Source organism: Limanda limanda, chromosome 9, assembly GCF_963576545.1.
Source record: "Limanda limanda chromosome 9, fLimLim1.1, whole genome shotgun sequence".
Lineage (NCBI taxonomy): Eukaryota > Metazoa > Chordata > Actinopteri > Pleuronectiformes > Pleuronectidae > Limanda > Limanda limanda.
In genome coordinates this window covers 1,376,087-1,399,372 of record NC_083644.1, presented here as the reverse complement: position 1 = coordinate 1,399,372, position 23,286 = coordinate 1,376,087, and the positions used below count along the sequence as shown (strand labels likewise).

The 23,286-nt window shown below is 44.0% G+C and overlaps 1 protein-coding gene across 1 annotated transcript in view; it reads right to left on the bottom strand.

Annotated features, from left to right (window-relative positions):
- Positions 1 to 23,286, bottom strand: part of mast2 (microtubule associated serine/threonine kinase 2) — a 124,279-nt gene that overhangs the window by 38,749 nt on the left and 62,244 nt on the right. The window contains exons 4-5 of the mRNA XM_061077775.1: positions 17,281 to 17,312; positions 2,776 to 2,867 (exon numbers count right to left, since the gene is read on the bottom strand). Coding sequence (XP_060933758.1) covers positions 2,776 to 2,867; positions 17,281 to 17,312 — 124 coding nt within the window. The remainder of the gene's footprint in view (positions 1 to 2,775; positions 2,868 to 17,280; positions 17,313 to 23,286) is intronic.

Below are 23,286 nucleotides of genomic sequence, written 5' to 3'. Positions count from 1 at the left end.
AGAAAAGAGGAGGAGAAGGTGCAGATACTCTTAAGAGAAAAGAGGAGGAGAAGGTGCAGATACTCTTAAGAGAAAAGAGGAGGAGGTGCAGATACTCAAGAGAGAAGAGGAGAAGGTGCAGATACTCTCAAGAGAAAAGAGGAGGAGGAGGTGCAGAAACTCAAGAAAAGAGAGGAGGAGAAGGAGGGTAACATTACAGTGTCATGGAGAGGGAAAGAAGGAGAAGAAGAAGAAGAGGAGACGGCAGAAGTGGCAACACGAGCGGAGACCAGGAATTTATGCAGAACGTGAACATTTAATAAAAGTCATTTCTGGAGAAGATTGCTTCTCATCAGCCCCTCAGGATATCAGACTGTGAAGAATCTCCTGGTGATGAGCAGTAAATTGAATGATTGAAACCGTGATGAGGGGCCGGAGCGATAGAGTGAGAGAAAGAAGAGGGAAAGAGAAGCAATCACCTAAGAATAAAACGGGTCCGTGGAATGAGGAGAAGGTTTAATGGTCTCCACTGGTGCATATGAATCAGGACTCACTGCTCTGCTTTCACTGATACAGGTTTGTGTTTCAGCTGAAACTGAATTTAAGCTTCAAATCAAACCTCTAAACATGAACAGAAGGAAAAGATGATGTATTTTCCATGAAGCAACAAGAGAGAAGATGAAAACTGAGAAGCAGTGACATTAAATAATGATATTTAATTGGTCGTAATTGTTTCCTCTGCAGGGAGAGACAGAAGAGACGGGAGTGAGAGGACGACTGAGGACCGGTGGCTGCGTTACCATGGAGACGCAGCAGCCAAAGCAGTCTGGAGGATGAAGATGGAGACGAAGAGGAAAACAGCTTCTGGACCAGTGTGACCACAACAACACCACAAACCTGAACTCACAACTGAACTAACAACAATACTGATTTTTTGATTTCTACAAAATCATGTGTCCCTCAGATTCATCAGGTTTTGAAAGGTCACACAAGCTGATTTCATGAAACAGCATCAGGTTGTGTAGTTAGTGTTTGTGAAGCAGCAGCAGGTTGTGGGTCCGACTCGTTCAAACAGGAACATGTGGGGAACATCCAGGCGAGGGGTGGAGCCTGTAGAGCAGCAGGAGGCCGGACAGGACGTATAAACTCTGCTGTGGAAAGATCTGGAATCTCCTCGTGTTTCCAAGTGGACGTCTTCGTCTTCTACGTGTCCGGCTCCTCTTCTTCATCCTGAGATCTTTGTGTTCTTCAGGTTTCACGTCACGTGTTAGAAACCTCGTCCACACGTCCACTCGCTCACTGGGAAGCTTCCAGATGTTTTACTTGGAGGCTGCAGGAGACGTTCCAGACTTCAGGTCTGAAAACTGCTTTCGAGTCTCACTGATGTTTTTGTGTTTGTGCTGAAACGAACTCGTGTGGATGTGACAATGTGAGTTCTGACTTCCTGACTCACCACGATTCATCTGCCTCTCAAAGTCTATTATTAGAGATGATGTTCAACTTCCTTTTAAATGTCGTCGTAAACTTTTTATGGCTCTTTGTTTGACATCAGCTTTTATCTTTTATCTATTTTATTTTCTCGTGTCTCAGTTTGATTGTTTCGTCTGGTTTTTATTTCTTTTGCAAAGCACTTAGTGATGTTGTTGTGCAGATGATAAATGGACAGAACATTGACTTTGATTGACAGTTGGCTGTAAAGGGTTGAACTTGACTTAAGGTTCAAAACTTGACCATATTAAGGTTCAGGTGTGAATGAACCAAAGGAGGATCTACAATTCAAATTTGATAGATTGATAAAGTTCCACTTCTAATCATCTGAACTGGATAAATGACAACTAAACAAAGTGTGTGTGTTTGTGTGTGTGTGACAGTTTTGCAACTTCTATTACTTCCTCAGCAGGAAATGAAACGTGTGCGACGTGTCAACTGAGCGTAGACGTGCACAAACACTCAGTTAATGAGGATCTCTCTCTCTCTCTCTCTCTCTCTCTCTCTCTCTCTCTCTCTCTCTCTCTCTCTCTCTCTCTCTCTCTCTCTCTCTCTCTCTCTCTCTCTCTCTCTCTCTCTCTCTCTCTCTCTCTCTCTCTCTCTCTCTCTCTCTCTCTCTCTCTCTCTCTCTCTCTCTCTCTCTCTCTCTCTCTCTCTCTCTCTCTCTCTCTCTCTCTCTCTCTCTCTCTCTCTCTCTCTCTCTCTCTCTCTCTACAGAGACAGATTGAATCTCCGTCTTTCTCTCCTCGGTCCAATCCATTTTGATCCTGTCTTTCAGATCTTTATTTCGACTCTCGCTCACTTTCCTTCAGTCTCCATCGATCAACGTCCCTGTTGTTCCTCTCTCTCTCTCTCTCTTTATATTTGAGGAGTTGGGATGATGGCGTGTGTAACAGGAATCCTGTCAGTGTGCGTTTCCTTTTCCTCTTCAAGGTGAACACAGCGGCGATGAACGAGGTTTCCAGGAAAGCGGCAGGAAATTGATTTTTACGCCGCATCGTCGGATTCTGCTTTAATCCAGACCATCAAATATCTGCCTGAGCTGAAGTCTGAGGTGATAACTGAGCTGTGATAGTAAACAACACAACTCCTGGTAACACACCTCACACACACTCTTTAAAAAGAAAAGGAAATATATATTTAATTTGTCCCCATTCAGTTCTTAAAGTACATTGTTATGTAGGAAAATAAATATAGTTTATGTTGAAACAAGTGGGAAAGTTCGGCCCTTTAAAGAACACATGTTATGATTTGAAGCGGTCGACAGTCGGGGGTGTGTGTGTGTGTGTGTGTGTGTGTGTGTGTTACCTGTGTGTCCATGCAGAGGTGAGTGTGGTCGGGGGAGGGTGGGGGAGGTGCTGGACGTCACGATCAGGCTCTTCCTGTTGCTGGTCCGGCAGCTGAGGACAGAAACCAGAACCAATAAGTGATTTGTCCTCAGTCCAGGTGAAGATTTCAGATTCAAAGTCCACGTTACAACCATCTATAACAGCTGGAGTTTAAAGGAGCTCTGCAATGAACCTCAGAGATTTACAGTTTCCCAGAGTCGTTACTCAGACACACATTCACCTCACACGCTGTCAGGAACCTGCGAGTCAGTCATTAGTTACACACAGCTCCGTGTTCACACAAGCAGGTGTCCACTCACTGTCCAACTCATGATCGCACACATGTTAGAGTTTCACTCAGGCGAGAGCGGGTCTGCACGTCGGGTCCTTCACACCAGAGGACGGCGATGAAACACAAAGACAACGGACTGAATCACAGCTGCCATCATGCGACACACAACTGTCACAAGCACAGACCGACAAACAGCATTGACTCTGGTTTCCTCTTCAGTCACCACAACACGATTCTGTTCCTCCTACATTTACTTTAAGGTTTAGTACAAACGTGTGTATTTTCTCTAATGTCATGAAACAACTAAATATGCTGAAGCCATTTGTCTGCATCAGTTTCATATGGACGACCCTGACTCGACCCTGACTCGACCTTGACTCGACCTTCACTGAGTCACAAGGTTGAATCCCTCGGAGGCAGCGACTACAGATTGTGCTTCCGTGATTAGAAGTATCACAATGTACCACACAAATACACTGAACCGGTAATAGTACACATGCTAAAAAAAACCAAGGTGCAGTAAAACTTTCTTGTCGTGTCCAGCTGCAGCTCTGTTGCTAGGCGACAGCAGTAAGGGCGGGGCCTCATGTCGTGGTCACTGAGGAACGCGTCCTGACTCCTGAACTCAGACGCAGCTACAGATCTTCTAATGGAGACAACAGCATTTATTCCAAACTAACTTAAAAAAAACTGCCAGATCTCTACTGCAAAACATGAATATGCATTAATATGTTAATTCAACTAAATGATTTTAATCCGCTTTGGAAACTCTAAGAATCCTTATTAACACCACGAAGGAGATTATCTCTCTCTCAGCAGTTTTTTTTTAAATTTTTGCAGGATTAATTCTAATCACCGATGACTGAACCAATTTCTGTCAAATGTGGTGAAGGGGTGGAGGGGGGGGGGGGGGCGTGACCCGAGGTCAAATGGACGGATGCAGCTTTACCAGGGTAGAGAGGGCGTTTGCCACAGATATAAACACTAGATATCTCGGCCGCGTTGCCGGCCAACGGAGACGAACGTCACCACATGGCGGCCATCTTGTTGCGGGAGGCTCTCTCACCCATAACATTGTGTTGGTAAATAACCATAACTTGCTCAATTTTCAACCGATTTTGAAACGGTCTGGTTTGTTATAAACGTCAGAGATGTAGATATGACACTGTGTACTTATGAATAATTATGTTATTTTCTAAAAATGTTTTATAATTTATGCAGTGTCATAACTACATCTCTGACGTTTATAAAAACCAGACCGTTTCAAAATCGGTTGAAAATTGAGCAAGTTATGGTTATTTACAACTACCAACACAATGTTATGGGTGAGAGAGCCTCCCGCAACAAGATGGCCGCCATGTGGTGACGTCCGGCTCCGTCGAGCGAGATATCTAGTCTTTATATATATCTATGGCGTTTGCCTTGATGAGGGTTTGTGTTCTGTGAGTTTCCTGGTTTCTCAGGTGATAGTTTCTATGTTTTTATTAATCCATCATCGTAGAATCTGTCACTTCAGGCTCCTTCTCTAACGGAGGAAGAGACTTTACCAGGTGGATCCTGCAGTGAAAAGCTTTGAGTTCAGATCCCCACTGAGCTGAGATGACTGTGTTGTGTGTGTGGGTGTGTGTGTGTGTGTCTGTGTGTGTGTGTGTGTGTGTACACGCTGCTGCACAAAAGAAGCTTGCAGGGAAAAGAACAATCTGCTCTAAGCTGTGACATCCGTCCCCAGACAGAAGAGAGGAGGAAATGAAGTGACAGTCTTCACACCTAACGGCTTCAGACTTCCACAGGTGGAGCTCTCAGCGTTTCTCCTCTTTGTCAAAATCGAGTGTGTGCGCATTCAGCTGCTCTGAATCGAGCGTGTGCGTAGTGACGGGTGGCGACGCCAGGCTCGTTACACTCTGAGGAAATTACAGCTGGGACAGGCGCCGTGATGATGATGTGTTTCTAAAGTCACACGTCTCACAAGGAAACACTCGGTGGAATATGGTGCAAGTTGTGAAAGATGCCATGGTTATATTTAATGGAGTTCCTCAGGGATGCATTGTGGGTCGTCTCCTGTTCACAGTGTGTAACGCTCCACTGACTGTTCTGGTCTCTGTGATGATGACACAGATCTATAATCTGCTCTGTTGTCTCCCTGTGAGAATGAAATGTAATCGAGGTTTTATATTCTACAGTTTAATCATAACATGTTTACAAATAATTATTAATAAATAGAGTTTTAATATCAAGAAAGATCCACGCAGATTTAATATGTCTGTGAAAGGATCCTCAGATGAAATCAGTCGAGCTCTCAGCACCAACATTATTAAATAACATCTTCAGTTGTACAGAAAGGAAACAGCAGAGATATGAGCCAATATCTGTTTTTATGAAACATATTTCCTTTAGATTTTGAGTGTTTGAAATTTCTGACAGGTTCTGGCAGCGCTGGCAGGTGTGTGTGTGTGTGTGTGTGTGTGTGTGTGTGTGTGTGTGTGTGTGTGTGTGTGTGTGTGTGTGTGTGTGTGTGTGTGTGTGTGTGTGTGTGTGTGGTTGTGTGTTAATTAGCTCATCACATATGCTGGCTGTAATTATGTTTTTCCGAGAGGCTGAACTCGTCTGGATCCTGATTCAGTGACTAAAGATACGATTTGCCACGGTAAAATGATCAGTGTTGAGTCTTTCATCTCATTGGTTAATTTTCGGTTTATGGTCTCGTTCTGTCTCTGTGAGGACAAGTCGTCTCTGTGAGGACAAGTCGTCCCCATGAGACAAAGACAGTTGTTTCAGAAGCTCGGAGGAAAGAACATTACAGTAAAACCCTGTTAGAGATGATCAGGTGTGTGATGTATTAGCAGCTTGTTTTAAACCCATTTGATGAATAATTAGTGCATGTAGATATGACATGCTGTGTGTGTGTGTCTCCTGCCATCTGCTGAGATGTGCAGCATCAGCAGTTTGAGCACAGCATGTGGTCAACACACACACACAGACACACACACTCTCACACACACACACACACACACATCTGTGTGAAGGATGAGCTGCAATGTGGGATATGCAGTGATGTGTGCTCATGAAATTTATTCAACCTTCGCACACACACAGACACACACACATACAGTCACACACAGACAGACAGACTCACACACACACACATTTACAGACACACACATGCACACACATTCTAGTGCCATTTACGCTTTTCTCAATTTTCCAGGGAAGTGTGATGGAATTGTGCACTTTGTGTGAACTCGTAAAAAGCTGCACACACACACACACACATGCACAAACACATGAAGAGGTGCATTATGGGAATATTAAACTGTGAAGAGACAGAAACACAGAAGTGTGAGTGTGTGTCTGCAGGTGTGTGTGTCTCTGCCGGTAGCGACAGACACACTATTTGTTCTGCTTTGGAGAAAAGGTCAGCGGCTCGTTCAGATGTAAAGGGTTCATCCTCAGAGGAGCAGGAAATGTCACAGACGCTGCATCACCAGATGTTCTGAGTGAGAAAAGGTAAAAGGTTCTTCCTCTGGGGAGCAGGAGCGTGAATGGGAAGTTGAGTAGAAATCTGCTCAGTTGCTTTGATGGTGTAAATAAAGCAGAGTGAGGTAATGCTGTGTTTTTATTATAATAAGAATAATAATAATTATCATTCCCACTGAACTGATGGTTTAGTTTGTGCAGGTCTAATCTCTCACTCGGCTGCTGTTGAGCAGCTGATGAACAAAACCTCACGGACGTCTCATGAATATAAATTTGACATCAAACACAACTGTCAAACGTCTGCCGAGGGAAACAGGAAGTGACAGAGCTGCAGTGAAACCAGAGAAGCAGCCGAGGGACAGGAGGGATCAGATCAAACCAGTGTTCAGGATCCATCAGCTCCTGAAAGACGTCCAATGATTCTCCTGCAGGCACTTTGGGTCCAGAACTGACTCAAGGCAATATAACTATGTGTGCGTGATTGTGTGTTTGTGTTTGTGTGTTTGTGTGTGTGTGTGATGTGTGTAAAGCCTCTTGCCACCGTCAAAGCAGCCGTCAGGTAAAAGCTCAGAGAACGGATCTGCTCAGTTTCATTTCTATCACTAACAGAAGCTGGTTTAAGAAGAAATGTAATTTCCTTCCTGTTCCCGAAGAATCCAACAGGAGGAGGAGGAGGAGCAGCAGGAGGAGGAGCAGGAGGAAGAAGAGGAGGAAGAGGAAGAGGACGAGGACGAGGACGAGGACGAGGACGAGGACGAGGAGGAGGAGGAGCAGGAGCAGGAGGAGGAGGAGGAGCAAGGGAGGAGGAGGAGGAGGAGGAGGAGGAGCAAGGGAGGAGGAGGAGGAGGAGGAGGAGGAGCAGGAGGAGGAAGAGGAAGAGGAAGAGGAAGAGGAAGAGGAGGAGGAGGAGGAGGAGGAGGAGGAGGAGGAGGAGGAGGAGGAGGAGGAGGAGGAGCAGGAGCAGGAGCAGGAGGAGGAGCAAGGAGGAGCAAGGGAGGAGGAGGAGGAGGAGGATGAGGAGGAGGAAGAGCAGGAGGAGAAGGAGGAGGAAGAGGAAGAAGAAGAGGAAGAGGACGAGGAGGGGGAGGAGGGGGAGGAGGGGAAGGAGGAGGGGAAGGAGGAGGACGAGGAGCAGGAGGAAGAGGAAGAGGACGAGGAGGAGGAGGAGGAGCAGGGGGAGGAGGAGGAGGAGGAAGAGGAAGAGGAAGAGGAGGATTAATTGTGCACTGATGATGAAGATGAGAAGCTATCTGGATGTCTGAGTGCAGCCGCTCAAATGACGCAACATCAGAGCGAGACAGGAAATGGTCCTCAGACGTGTGTTGTGTGTTGTGTGTTGTGTGTTGTGTGTTGTGTGTTGTGTGTTGTGTGTTATTAAGAGTTAACACAGTGACACTGTCTCGTTAACTTTAACAGTGTGTTAAACACTTAGAGATGTACGTGCAGGAACCTGGAGAACCCGTGTGTGATCCTGTTGTTGACCTGCAGATCTGTTGTGTTGCACTTTGTGAACGTGTGTATTTACTCGTGTTTTTACTCTAACATGAAAAACTGTTTAAACTCAGAATGCAACGAGTCAGTGATCGTAACTCTGATAAGAGAAACAAGTCGCCTCTGACACAGAGCCGACAGCAGAGATAAAGACAGATGAGCAAACAGATGTGTGGGCGTTCAGCTAAACACACTGACACACACAAACACACACACACACGCACAGACACACACACATCAGACAGCAGGTGAGCTTACGTGGATAAGATCTACAGCTAAACTCATTTCCTAAAGTCCATTCAATAATGTTGGTCTGCAGGTTAAAGTCTGGACAGGAAATCAATGTGACAACAGTGTGTGTCTGTGTGTCTGAAGGTGTGTGTGTGTGCGTGTGTGTGAATGTGTGTGTACTTGTACTTATGTATCTGTGAGGACATTTTTCAAAGGCCTGTTTGAATGCTAAGACTTGGTTTCAGGGTAAGAATTAGGTTTAAGTAACGCATTAGGCATTTAGTTGTGTAGTGACTTTGTGTTAGTAGCTTCAATGAATAAATACAGTTTCTATGAATCAAATCAAACTCTTGTCCGTCAGACAGTGGAGTTGTGTCTTCATCTAAATAAAAGGTCAGTGCATGTGATGCTGTGACCTTGTCTTTTACAACATGGAGGACAGAACAATAACAAAAACACACAATATATTAAAATACATATACTTTGCACAAGAAGAGCTTTAAAAATCGAAAGTCAAAAACTATGTCTGACATTTCTTGATTCAGAAAAGGGTCATCAGGACTATGAAGGATTTATCTGTGTGTGGTATATTGTGTTGAAAAGAAAGTCTTTGTGTGCGTCTCGATTCCGTCTCCACACGAGCTGCACACTTCATCAAACACACAAAGTGTCCGAGCCTGTTGCTACGCAGTCTCACTTCACAAGCCCCTTTTAAAAACACTGCAGAGACAATCACACACAACAGGGGGCAGAAGTGTGTCCCTGAGTGTGTGTGTCCCTGAGTGTGTGTGTCCCTGAGTGTGTGTGTCCCTGAGTGTGTGTGTGTGTGTGTGTGTGTGTGTGTGTGTGTGTGTGTGTGTGTGTGGCAGCTACTGTTATTAGAGGGAGGAGGAAGAAAATTGCTGCTTCAAAGTGAGAAGTACAGATCTGCCTCTTCCTCCCTTTCATGGAGGAGAAGCCACTTCTGACTGGACAAAGAGAAGAGAGAGGGGAGGAAGAGGAGAGGAAGAGGAGAGGAAGAGGAGAGGAGAGGAGGAAGAGAGGAGAAGAGGGGAGGTTGAGAGGAGAAAGAGGGGAAGAAGAGGATAGGATGAGGGGAGGAAGAAGAGAGGAGGTGAGGAAGAGGGGAGGAAGAAAATATGAAAAGGAGGGGAGGAAGAGAGGAGGAGAAGAGGAAGAGGAGAGGAAGAGGAGATGAGGAGAAGGAGAGGAAGAGGAGAGGAAGAGAAGATAGGGAAGAGGTGAGGAAGAGGAGATGAGGAGGAGGAGAGGAAGAGTAGAGGAAGAGGAGATGAGGAAGAGGTGAGGAAGAGGAGATGAGGAGGAGGAGAGGAAGAGTAGAGGAAGAGTAGAGGAAGAGGAGAGGAGGAGGTGAGGATGAGGACAGGAAGAGGAGAGGAGGAGAGGAAGAGGAGAGGATGAGGGGAGGAAGAGGACAGGAAGAGGAGAGGAGGAGAGGAAGAGTAGAGGATGAGGGGAGGAAGAGGAGAGGAGGAGGTGAGGATGAGGACAGGAAGAGGAGAGGAGGAGAGGAAGAGGAGAGGAAGAGGAAAGGAGGAGGAGGAGAGGAAGAGGAAAGGAGGAGGAGAGGAAGAGGAGATGAGGAAGAGGAGATGAGGAGGGGAGGATGAGGACAGGAAGAGGAGAGGAGGAGGAGGAGAGGAAGAGGAAAGGAGGAGGAGAGGAAGAGGAGAGGTCAACTGAGGGAACGACAGGAGAGAGAGAGAGAGAGAGAGAGAGAGAGAGAGAGAGAGAGAGAGAGAGAGAGAGAGAGAGAGAGAGAGAGAGAGAGAGAGAGAGAGAGAGAGAGAGAGAGAGAGAGAGAGAGAGAAATGATAACAAACGGTGAAATCTGCTCGGACGTCAGATTTTCTCTTGAAAGCTTCACTTGCATCACAAAGACGCAGATAATACGCACACTGATGAAATCTAATAAAGGAAGAACACACACTGCAGACACACACCAGCAGTGCTGCACATGACAGCTACACACAAACACACACACACACACACACACACACACACACACAGTCAGACTCACACAGACACGCACAACGACCTGTTTATCTATCAAAAGACAAATCGAGTTTGATGACCTTCACGAGAAATTCCTGCTGAGCATCAACAACATGCAGAGAGGAGGAAGAGGAGAGAGGAGGAGAAGAGAGGGATGAAGATGTGTGTCGCAGTGAAAGAAAGAAGTAAAGACAGGAAGAGGAAAGTGCAGGTGAGCGGAGGGATGATGAAGAAGTGAGAGAAGGAGGAGGAGTCGTTACCTCTTGGAGCGACGCAGCATGTTTCTCTCAGGAAGAGAGAGATTAGAGAGCAGCGTCCAGAAGGAGTCAGACATGCTAACGCTAACGCTCGCGCTCTCGCTCGACCATCGCTCGGACGCCGCGGCGCTCAACAAACACACGCCGGCGGCTGTCACATCAGAGTGTGTGTCTGTGTGTGTGTAGCCTCCCTCCCTCTCTCTCTCTGCTCAGCAGTGTCTCCCTCCCTCCCTCCCTCCCTCCCTCTCTGATGCTCTTTCCTCCTCCCTCTCTCTCTCTCGACAGGATCAGTTTACAGATGTTTCTCACCAGATGTTTCTCTCCTTCCTGAATCGTATCAGTGATTTCCCCCCCCCCCCACACCCGGCTGCTGGTTCTTTTATGTTTTGAGTAATCGCTGGTTTTATTTGCTCAGATTCATAATTTAACATTTCACATGAATCTTTCAGGATCTTCACTCAGAGCTCGACCAGATGAGTCAGACTCTAAGTTTAGGTCTGAGTCAAATTAGGATGTAAAACCATTCAAATTTCTACCATTTGAGATTTGGTTATACTGTGTATACCGTGGTAAAGTGTAAATGAATGAGTTAATTGATCATTTCTGGATCAGTGTTATTGAATACCTCTATGTGTCTTATTAACTAACAGTGAAAATGACCCATATATCATATTTCTAACGAACATGGAGCCGCTGGAGGAAGTCGTGAATGAAAGAGGCTAAAGATCCCGATTTGGTCCAACTCGTAAAGTCTTGAAATTTCTGTCTTTTGTTCATCGGTTGTTTCGCTCGAGCTTTTGACTACACTGCCCCCCCCCCCTTGATTTCTGATGGTACTGCTTCTTTGTGTTTGCTTCGTCAGACAAACGCATTTGTTTTGCTGCTTCGTCCACATGAGGAATGTTTCTTTCCTCAGATTCATAATTTAACATTTCACAGGAATCTTTCAGGATCTTCACTCAGAGCTCAACCAGATGAGTCAGGCTCTAAATTCAAAATTAAAGTAAATTACAGAGTTAATTGATAATCTTGATTTCTGATGGTACTGCTTCTTTGTGTTTGCTTCTTCAGTATCCGCAGCTTTCAGCAGACGCACAACAAACACAACAAACACAACAAACACAGGGCGCTGTCAGTTTCTGTGTGTTTATCTCACACTCAACATAAATGAGCTCTAAGTGAAATTATTTCCTTAGCAAAGGGAACAAGTTGCAAAAGAAACTCACTTCCTCCCTTAAAGCAGCCGGAGCAGGTCACATGACTCTTTTTAGTTTCATCACACAAACACATTTGTTTTGCTGCTTCGTCCACATGACAAAGGTTCTACTTCACACAAACACTACAAAACAGAGGGTCAGGAAAGTGGCTAATGGAGGCAAACACACAACAACAACACACAAGCAGACAGGTTTGTTATCAGAGGTGAGGTGGGGGGGGGAGAGGGGGTCGGGGGGGGGGTCACACAGCCGGAGCCTTACCTCCAGAGGAAGGGGTTTCCTCTCTGGTGAACAGGGGCTGACAGAGGGCCGTCAGGGGCACAGAGGGAGGGAGAGGAGCAGGAGGAAGAGGAGGGAGAGAGGAAGATGACGGGCGCCTGAGCGGCAGAGGGATGAAAGGAGGAGGGGGACAGCAGGTGCTGGAGGAGGCTGCTGTTGCTGTGGCAACGCAGCTGAGCCGGCGACCAGATTCTGCCAACAGAGGAGGGAGAGGAGGGAGAGGAAGAGAGGATGAAGAGCAAAGGGGCGAGGGTAGAGGGATGTGTGACCAGAACTGTGTGTGTGTGTGTGTGTGTGTGTGTCTGTGTGTGTGTGTGCGTGTCGAGTGTGTGCAGTGCTCGACTCTATTTATATAAAAACTGTTGTTAAACTTCCCCCCAGTGTTTTTCTTCTCAGGCTCAGGTCAGAAAAACACATGTACAATATAATAATTTAAAATAATATTAAAATCACACATTTGCTTTTTTACACACATGTTTTAACAGTTTAAGTTAAATAATTTGTTGAATAAATATCCCTTAGTGAATATGTTTGAATTATCAAACCTGAAAGTGAAGATAACAACGTTGGGATGTTTTTTGATTTAGTTCTTTGGAGTCTTAGAAACACACATTTCACATGTAACAGATTTTATATTTAAAAGTTACTTAAGCTCTTATTAGGAGAATTGTAACTTTCCTGCCTGAGTGACCTCGACTCCACTGATCTTTAAAAAGCTTCCGTTCTGTGATGTGAGTTAATTTCACTGCTGGACCGAAGCTCAGAGAACTGGATCGTATTGTCTGTTAAGCTCCGGCTCTCGGTGCCAGACTCAACCTGCTGATCCTCGCTGTCTGCCGACCCCCCCCCACCCCCCCCCCACCACGCCATCAATCATCAGGACGGGACGGACTGGAGCAGCTTCACAGAGCTCAGAGCTCGGCAGCAGAACCAACGGATTCCAGTCGTACGGACACTGACGGGATCCGAGTCAAACAATAACAACTCTAAACTCACGAGGATAAAAATCAAAGTGTGAGCTCAGACAAAGATCTACTGGAGATCTGCCTCTGCAGCGTTCAGCTGGCACACACCTACAGGGGGTGGGACAGAGCGGGTGAGACCCCCTGCTGGGAGGACGAGGGCTACATGTTCAGTATGTGAAGTGTTTCCAGGACGAGCAGCACATTTAGCTCCTTCACCGAATACTGAACCAAACTGATTTCAACCAGGTAACGAGAGACGTTTAATTTCCACTGATAAGAAGGAATGTAAATACATGAGTCAACAAAAGAATTATAATATGAGTCAATATTGTTTTTAGCCATTTTCATGAAGATATAAAAACTTTTTAATGTTTTTAAACTGCAGAATAAAGACTGTTTTTTAAGTTTGAATAACTTTTACAGGTTGGATAACAATGGAATCATGTTAAGATCGTCCCAGTGAACAAAGTGTGGATGAATAAAGAGTTGAATCTGCCTGAGACGTAACTTTTATACTTCCTGTGTCAGAGGAAGTGAACATGTGATGTTTCTGTTTCTCTCTGCTCTTCCTCTCAGTCATGTCTTTCACTCAAACCCTCCACTCACTGATTCTCTATAAAACCACCAGCAGGGGGCAGCAGAGGGCAAGTGTTCAGCAGCTGAAAGGGCAACGCTGCACTTTCTCTTCTTCTTTGTTTGTGTAATTCAGGATGTTTGAAGTTGTTGATATAGAATCAGTCATGTGAAGATACTGTGGAAATACAAATACACAACTGGCTGTGTAGATATGAATCTGATCTACTGCGTCTCACACAAACACACACACACACACACACACACAGTCTCTTACTGCAGGCGGAGTTGTGGGACTCCTGCTCGCTCCTTCCTCCTCTTCATCGTGTCCCGGGACAAAAGGCTCAGCTGTAATCTCTAATAATCCACCGCTCTGCATCAAGTGTCCCCCCCCCCCCACGACCACAACGCTGGGCTCAGGCCTCCACTGACAACACTTTTAAATATACAGGAATGACCAGAGCGTGAGCGTGTGTGTGTGTGTGTGTGTGTGTGTGTGTGTGTTAGGTCAGCACCTGCCTTATCTCCACACACACACACACACTCAGTAATGTGAGGTATCTGGGGTAGAGTGTTCCTTCACCAGCGAGCAACCACTTGCTGAGTCACAAACTAACACACTGCCTCAAAACACACACACAAACACACACACACACACACACACACACACACACACACACACACACACACACTCGTCTCTCGGGATTCCCTCCTCCTCAGGAATAATCCAAAGGTTCAAAAACAAAAACAAAAACGTTAAATCCTTCACAGTCCAAAAACCTCAGAGAGGACGTGGAGTTCAGATCTGTGTCCTGATGGTTCCCTTCACACTCGTCTCACATGGACCAGAGGGACGCTCCCGAGTGCATGTGTCCAGGAGCAGGACCCGTCCCTGGGGACAGTTGGACAGTTAGTCCTCTTCAGCTCGGGGGAGTCGGTGTGATCGCTGTGGACGAGAGACTGAATCCTCCAGGAGCTCAGCGGCTCGTCACAGGGAGGGAGGAGCTTCTCTCCTTCATTCACATGACTTCATATCAACTTTATCACTGAGTTATTTATTATTATGTTTTTAAAAAGTCAAGGAGTAGCTGTTGTATGATTGAAGATCTTCATCATTATCAGCTTTAATTCAAATCAAGACAAAAGTTGATTTCATAGTAAAAATTAAACTTTCTTCTCATCTTTCTGTTTATTTATTTGATCTATTTTGAATATATTTATTTAGTCCAATCTTTTTATGAATTATTTATTATTTACCTTGATAAGTTAATATTTAGTTTTATCTATTTGCTCATTTTTATGAAGTTTGTTTGCTTTTTTTTTAAATAAATCTTTTTATGTTTCAGGAATTTGTAAAATTACTCGAATCCTTTTTTGTTTTACGATATTTGACATGAAATAACTTTTTTTGAACTTTCAAAATGACCATTTTTCAATAACTTTTTTAACATTTTACTGCTCTTATTTAAAAAAAAAAAAAAATGTATTTCCATAAATGTTTTTTATTTCTTTAAAGTGAGAAGTGAATCCTCCTGCGTGAGATCCGGCTGCAGCAGGAAACATGAAACCTGACGCTGAAGCTAAAAATACACGTGATAAACAGTCTACTCCTCGTCCAGATTTTATTCCTTTGAAATGTTCGAGCGTTGATGGAACATTAAAACCATAAAGATAAAAGCCCTCCTCCTCTGTGGGACACGGGACACGATTGTCCTCATGTTACGAGACAGAGCAGGAAGTGCAGCTGTCCTCTGTTCTCGTCTTCCCAGAACACCGGGGACCACCGCTGACCCCGATGGGCTAAATGCAGCTCACATGCCTGATCGCTAATTCATAACCAATGTCCAAGATCACACACACAATGCTCTGTGACACACACAAACACACACAGACACACACACACAGTTAATCTTGAGTGATTACTGGAGTGACGCAGGAGCAGCCACAAGACACGAGATGTCATTAGAGATCAATCTGGATATGTGTGTGTGTGTCTGTGTGTGTGTGTGGGTGTGCGTGTGTGTTTGTGTGTGTGTGTTTTAACCCTAGAATCTTTTTCCCATGTTTCTGTGTGAACGGTCAGTTCGACTGCGGATCAACATGTAACAACTACAATATAATATGAATAGAATCTGATGTGTGAGCAACAGACAAAGATTAAAGAAAATGAAGACAACGAAAACAGTGATAGAGCAACTTTCTGTCTGAGAACTGACAATCAATCAATCAATCAATCAATCAATCAATCAATCAATCAATCAGTGTTTCAGAGTTGTGTGTCTGTTTAAAGGAGCTTGGTCAGCGCTCAGCAGAAAACCGGACGCCACCGACTGCAGTCGACTCAGGAGAGAACTCGTTGCTTCTGAGCGGAGCCGTAAGGGCATGAACACAAATACACATATATATACATGCACGTACACAAACACACACACACACTGGCCTGTGATGCAGCTGTGTCTTCAAACAGAAACTAGGAGATTTGGGAGATATAAAAGTTTTTATTGGCCGTTTGCAGCTACACGGCCACAAATTCATACTTTTATTGTTTATTCTTTATTTTCTATTTTTATGTCTGTGATTCTCCAGCGATTTTCAGATTCTGAAGAAGTTCAGACTAACCCAGCAAACTTCACAGAAGCAATGAAAAAACTTTGTGAAAGTGTAAAACAACATTTCACTTCATTATTCTACATTGAAATCATCATTTTTATATCATCAAATAACTAATTAAAACCAAACTGATCAGAAACACTTGAACAAACATCAGTGAGATCAAAAACGACAAATATCTACTTAACATCTATACTTTAACACATTTGTATTTGTCCCATCTGCTAACATGGAGGAGGGGGAGCTTATGACCTCTACTGCAGCCACTCACCACATCCAGATGTTTGAGCTACATTTTTAGGAGCATGTCGTCTATTTTAATATTTGTGTCATTGGGTTCAAGTAAAAATAGTAAATCTGGATATGATCAAAACCAGAAAGAGATTTGATTTGATCCACATGGTTTCTGCTCCATGACACGTTGTGGAGGTGAAATGAAACTGTACGATATCTGAAACCTGTGGTGTGTGTGTGTGTCTGCTGGGGGGGGGGCAGCGCCCTGCACCCCATGTGACCTCCGCTGCGGAGGTGCTACAGGTCACGCTCAGGGAAACACCTGAGTGACGTCACCATGACGACCGATAAAACCACGATCACCAAACGCTCAGACCTGCAGAACCGAGAATTCTGTTTCCAAACGTCCTGAGCGTTCGGAGCGAGACAATAAATCAGCAGCCGGGAGCAGAACACGCCGTTAAAAATAGACCTGCGTCCGTCAACAGTGGGATGCTCAGCTGTTCTGATACACACAGACACACACAAACACACACAGAGACACACACACACAAACACAGAAGAACTCAGTGGCCTATAAACTTTGTCCTTTAACCTTTTACTGGAAGCTTTTTACAATACGTCATAATAACAGCAGAGAGACAAAACACACACACACATTCACAAACACACACGCACACTACTTAGTATAATCTGCACACCACACACAGAATAACACAACAGGAGCCTCCACCTCTTGTATTCCACCTCGTGCTGATTGTGTTTCTCTGTTCGGTTCATTGCAGTTCACCTTTAAAACTTTCCAGGTGCAAACGGAACAGGAAGTAGAAAGAGGGCGGTACTTACAAGCTTCCTCTTCTGGGAAGACTCAGCTCCTTCTGCAAGAGACGAGAAAGAAAAACATACATTATAATAACATGTTGTAAAGATTTCTTATTGTGGGAAATGTTATAATGTTCAGCTGCCAATAGAGTCTCATAGAGGTGTAACTTCACAGTATCCTCTGATCAGGCTCTAATATTATTAGTATTAATGAGCAGTTTGTGGAAATTAAATCATGACTTAATAAAATGATGAACAATTAATAAAGTAATGAGCACGTTTTAAACAAGCACAGCACCACAGATGTGAACACAGAGCGTCTGGATTCAAACAGACGTCATCAGACAATCGTCCAGGTATGAAAACATGTTTCTTTGTGCCTGAAGCTGCACCTCCTACAAACGGCCACAGAGGGGCAGTGGAGTGTCACTGTGTCAGGACATCATGAGCTCAGTGATTCACAGACTCATTAATTAACAGAAGCTAAAGACTAATGAGAAGAAACCAAAACTTTTCATATTCAATGTGTGAACCAGCTTTCAGGGAACTTTAAGCTGCTTTTATTTTGAAATTCTAAAATATTATAACCACAGGCTTCATATCTGTGACCCCCCCGACTCTGACAGGAAAACCGATCACCGCCATTACAACCTGCCTGGAGAGCCCCATCTGGCCAATAGTACTAATCAGTGTGTGTATGTGTGTATAGGTGTGTGTGTGTGTCTGTGTGTAGGTAAGGTAGGTGGATGCTGAAACCTTCTGTTGCCAGGTTCCCAAAGTAGGTCAACAGCTGGTTTTACTTTGAAAAACATCGTTAACACCTTCATCAGTGTCCATCAGAGAGAACACACACACACACACACACACACACACACACACACACACACACACAACACACAAACACCCACAAAAACACACACCTATGTCATAAGTCAGATAAACTCTGTCTCTTCCATCCATCAGTGCAGTTATGCTAATGACCATAAATGAGTTTAGTTAAAACAAAGAGTGATTGTGGCACAGGTCTGCTGTGTGTGTGTGTGTGTGTGTGCGTGTGTGTGTGTGTGTGTGTGTGTGTACTATGATGAGATCAGTCAAAATGTTGCCTGTTTTGTCTTTTCAGTCTAAAGCAACAGAACAGCAGAGACATTGATTGAACTTAATTAGTTATTTCATGATATAAGAACAGGCTGAGACTGACGTGTGATTGGTCGAGCACATGACGTGTCATCAGGAGCTCGACACAATGAACGATCGCTGCACAGACTCTGACTCCAAAACTGTTAAGAGCTCTTTTTGTTTCCTGGCGGTAAATCTATAGATTCTATAAGATAGATAATAAAGTTGTTGACGATTGAAAGTCAAAAAAATCAAAAGTCAAACTAATAAACTGACAGAAACGACCAAACAGATAAACAGTGCAGTTCATCCAATGAGAAGACAAATCAACAGGCTCTTTAAACTGTCTCCTGATCTTCACCACTCTCACCAACCTCTTAACCTTTGACCTATGACCTGTCTCCCCTCCCTCCCTCCCTCCCTCTCGTCTCCCCCCCTCAGGGCGACTCACCCGTCTGCCTGTCAGAAACACAGAGAGCTGAGAGCAGCTCTGTCAGTGGGTTTAAGGGTTTTAAGCACTTTATGCTCTTATCATCTATTCGCCCACACACGCTCATCCGACTCTTTATTACATTACACTGAGTGTGTGTGTGTGTGTGTGTGTGTGTGTGTGTTGTAGCTGTGATCTGAGTCCTCAGGGAGGATGTTCACCCCACAGTCACCCTGCAAAAATAACCCAAGAGGGGGAGTAAAATAAAACAGTAATGGCTAATACACACAGACACACAAACACACACACACACACGTGTTGAACAAGCCAAACAGGCACAAAGCTCCGAGCTATGATGCAATTATCCGTGGCGGCGTGAGGAGCAGAACTCGGAGCCTGAAGCCTGAAGCCACGCGCTCTCGATGGAAGACAGAATAGATAATACGCTTTATGGCGGAGAGAGGGAGAGAGAGAGAGAGAGAGAGAGAGAGAGAGAGAGAGAGAGAGAGAGAGAGAGAGAGGGAGGGTAATGTAATTAGAGAGACGGAGAGAGAGAGTGGATGAAGAGTTAACAGCTCAGAGGAGAACCTGAGAAGACGTGATGTGGGGCTGAGGCAGCTCCAGCTGTGACCTGAACCTGAGCTGGAGCTGGTTTTACAGTCGGTTCCTTCTAAGAACCGGTTGTTAGAGAACCAGCACAGAACCACATCACAGACGTCACCGTCGTCCCAGCAACGCCAGAGCTAACGTCAACAACAACAACGATGGCCGACCACATCCTCCAAACACGTGAGGATATTCACGTTTTGAAAGGTTGGTTTTGTTGGTCACAAGATTCTAAAGCGATGCGTTTCCACTTCCAGAAATGAAACTAAAATATCCAGATACCATCGTTGTGCCGACGTCTGTGCAGGAGAGTTTGTAAATCATCTTTGAGAAACAATTATTTAACGTCTAATTTGATTGTTTTAGTTCGGTCCATGTCCCAACTGCTGACAGGGAGGAGGTTTATGACCTATACTGCAGTCAGCCACCAGGGGGTGATAGAGATGCTTTGGCTATATTTTCAGGAGCCGTAATGTCCACGTTGTGTTATTTACTCTGATTACAAGACTTCCTGAATCAGAACTCATCAACACATTGTGTCTCAGCTCCGAGTCAGGTCTCCTTGGATCAGTTCTGCAGAGCCTTGGAGTGAAACCTCAGTTGAAATAGATATCTAAGAAAAAGTCTAATAGCACAAAGATCATTATTCAATCAATATTTAATATAAGATATACCATTCATATTTGTCCTGTTTGATTACAAATTAAAAACCATAGTTTAGGATTCTAACATGTTTACCTAAGACTTTCAGCCGAGAGCGCCGTGCGAGTCGTGTTCCTCTGAGTGTGTGTGTGAGTGTGTGAGTCTGTATGTAAAGTGTGTGCGTGTGGGTGTATTTAGCGGTTCCACCCGGGGGCCCGATCATAATAACATGTTTTAGTTGAGCTAAAAACACGCAATTAACGGGAGGACGCAGGGAAGCCGAGCTCCACCGGAGACAATTACAGCTGCAGCAGGAATTCATTATCAACACTGTGAATATTGATGAGAGAGCGGTGATAACAAAGAGACTCCACGATGACACACACAGACACACACACACACACACACACACACACACACACACACAGAAGACGCAGGGCAGAGCCTGCAGAGACTCACACTAATGAACACTGATGCTTAGTGTGTAAACTGCAGGAACACGTGAACCGAGCCTCAAACATGTCACTCTGCTGCTTTACTCTAATTTAAATCACGAGAAAAGTGAATCAACTTTCTGATGACAGAGATCAGTCTGAATCCAATCAGCTCCGGATCATACACACATCTGGATCGAGCTCAGAAACCTGAACAACGAGGAGCAAAATTCACATAAAACAGCAACACAACCGGAGGATTTCATTTTTTATAAAAGGTTAAAGACTTGAGATGTTAAAGAGATCTGACGTATTACCTCAGTGGAGCAGAACAGAGCAACAGCTTAATGTCCACGGTAACGAGATTAAAACGGGAATTAAATATGACCGAAAAAATAAAGTCCTGTCGGCTTTATAATGAAATGCTGATCTGTTACTTTAATTAGCTTCTCAGGTTTATGCAACATCCAGTTTGATGTGTTATTTAAATATGTTTGACAGGAGAAGAAAATCTTGCATCAAAAGGTTAAACCAGGGTTCATACACATTTTGACCAATGGATTTCCATGACTTTTCCATGACTTTTCCATGACTTTAAACCAAATTTCCATGACAGAACATTTTGTTAAAATCTCGGTCTATCTGCGAAAAAGTGACAAAATGTAGTTTTCAAACTAACAATGAGAATTCCAAGGCATTCAGTATACCTTAAAAGACACAAACCCAAGTAAGCCTGCCTATATTTTGAGTGTATTTCTTTGAAAGCAGATGAATTATTTAAAACTCAGCGTAAATGAACTAGGGATGGGCATTCGATTAAATTGTCTTAATCGATCGTCTATTAATTATGCCCATCACTAAAATGAACGACAAGAAAAAATGAATATATCAAATTGCCAGGACTTTTCCAAAACTTTTGGGAGATTATTTTTTTTCCATGACTTTTCCAGGCCTGGAAAAACACATTTTAAAATTCCATGACTTTTCCAGGTTTTCCATGACCGTACGAACCCTGTTAAACACTATATTGCTCGTGATATGTGAAAATATAGACAGTAAATGTAGATGGACGCCACGAGTCACGATCAAGAATTGAAGCTCAGATCCTGGAGGAGTCATCACACTGTGTCAAGTGTTTTACAGGAAGAGAAAAAGATTTATATTTAAAAACACCTGGATGTTGGTTTTTATACCGAGAGAGAAACGAACAGTTACCATAGGGACACAAGACTCAACCTGCAACATGGAGCTTTAATGTCGTAGTTCATCTGCTGCGGAGCAACAGTCAGTGAAATTATTAACGACACGTTCTGCAGCTGATTGAAATCAAACATCTGAGAGTGATTATGCTCATGAAGCAGCTACAGGACTTGCAAGAAGAAACATCTGCACAGGAAATGATCCGTGTCAACGACAGAAGCTGAACCACAATAAAACACAAACTGGTGAGGAAGCAACTTCAGTGACGAGTGTGAAACACGGAGGAGGAGTTGAGTTTCAATTAGAGTTCACATCACTGATAGAAAGTGAACCTGTGAAAGTAGAATTAAAGATACGCCTCCAATATGAGCCACCAATTGATTTCTGGGTGTTAATAATATAAATGTTTATTCCACCTTAATGGTGAAGAAGCCTCTGATCTGAAGCATCAGCAGCAACGTGATGAACAGCACCAGTTGTTCCTGAGATCCTCCTGAGATCCTCCTGAGATCCTCCTGAGATCCTCCTGAGATCCTCCTGAGATCCTCCTGAGATCCTCCTGAGATCCTCCTGAGCAGCAGCATGAAGACACGTTAAGTGAATGAGCTGATTGTCTGCTGGCGTTTCTCTGGACGCGAGCGGCGTCCTAATGAAAGCTCCTCCGGTGTTTAACGGGCGCCATGAGAGACGGCGAGCACAGAGAGAGAGAGGACCACTGGGACCAGTAAGGCTCTAATGGAGTGTGTGTGTGTGGTTAATGGTGCACAACATGGGAGAGTGTGTGTCTGTGTCCCAGTATAACACACTTTACCATCATAGACACATTTCACCTGGGCCACACACTGACACATTAACACAACTAATCTCCATTAGTGTGTGTGTGTGTGTGTGTGTGTGTGTGTGTGTCTGTGTGTGTGTGGGTCACTGGGGGATGTCATCCATTAGTTTTTCTTTTAATCTTCTAAATGAGCAGATATAACTCTTCTCCCTCTAATGCCACTAACAGCCAATTATTGTGTTCACTCAGTGGAATATGTTTGTTTGTGAGTCACAGTCTAAGTGAAGGAAGAAGACCAGTCATAATGAATATATTATATATATTTATATATAAATGTAATCTATTAAAGTGTAATATTAAAGGCAGAAGACGTCTTATAATTCAGACTGAATGTGTTGTTTCACCACGTGAACAGTGACCAGATTTTATTTTAGAGAAACAACAGGAGCTGCCTCTTGTCATTTAATTAATTTATAATATTTTTGGTGAAGACAATGAGGTGATTTACAGAAAGATAATAACTAACAAATTTTAATTCTTCATCCACTTAAGATGATCAAACTTAATGGAAGCTGCTTTCTGTCGCTCGTCTTGGCAACTTTCAGGTTTTCTGTCTGTAATTTCTAAAATACATTTAAATAAAAACCTGAATTACAACTTTATAAAAGCAGATTTTATTAGAAACCATCATCTCAACTTCAGCTTTTCTGGCAAATCAAAAACCTCCGAGTCTGTTTTTGTGAGTTGGGATGAAAGATGGTTTTCAAGCTGCTCTCTGCTGCTTGGTTTCATATAAACGTCTCCATATCTATTGGTTCTAC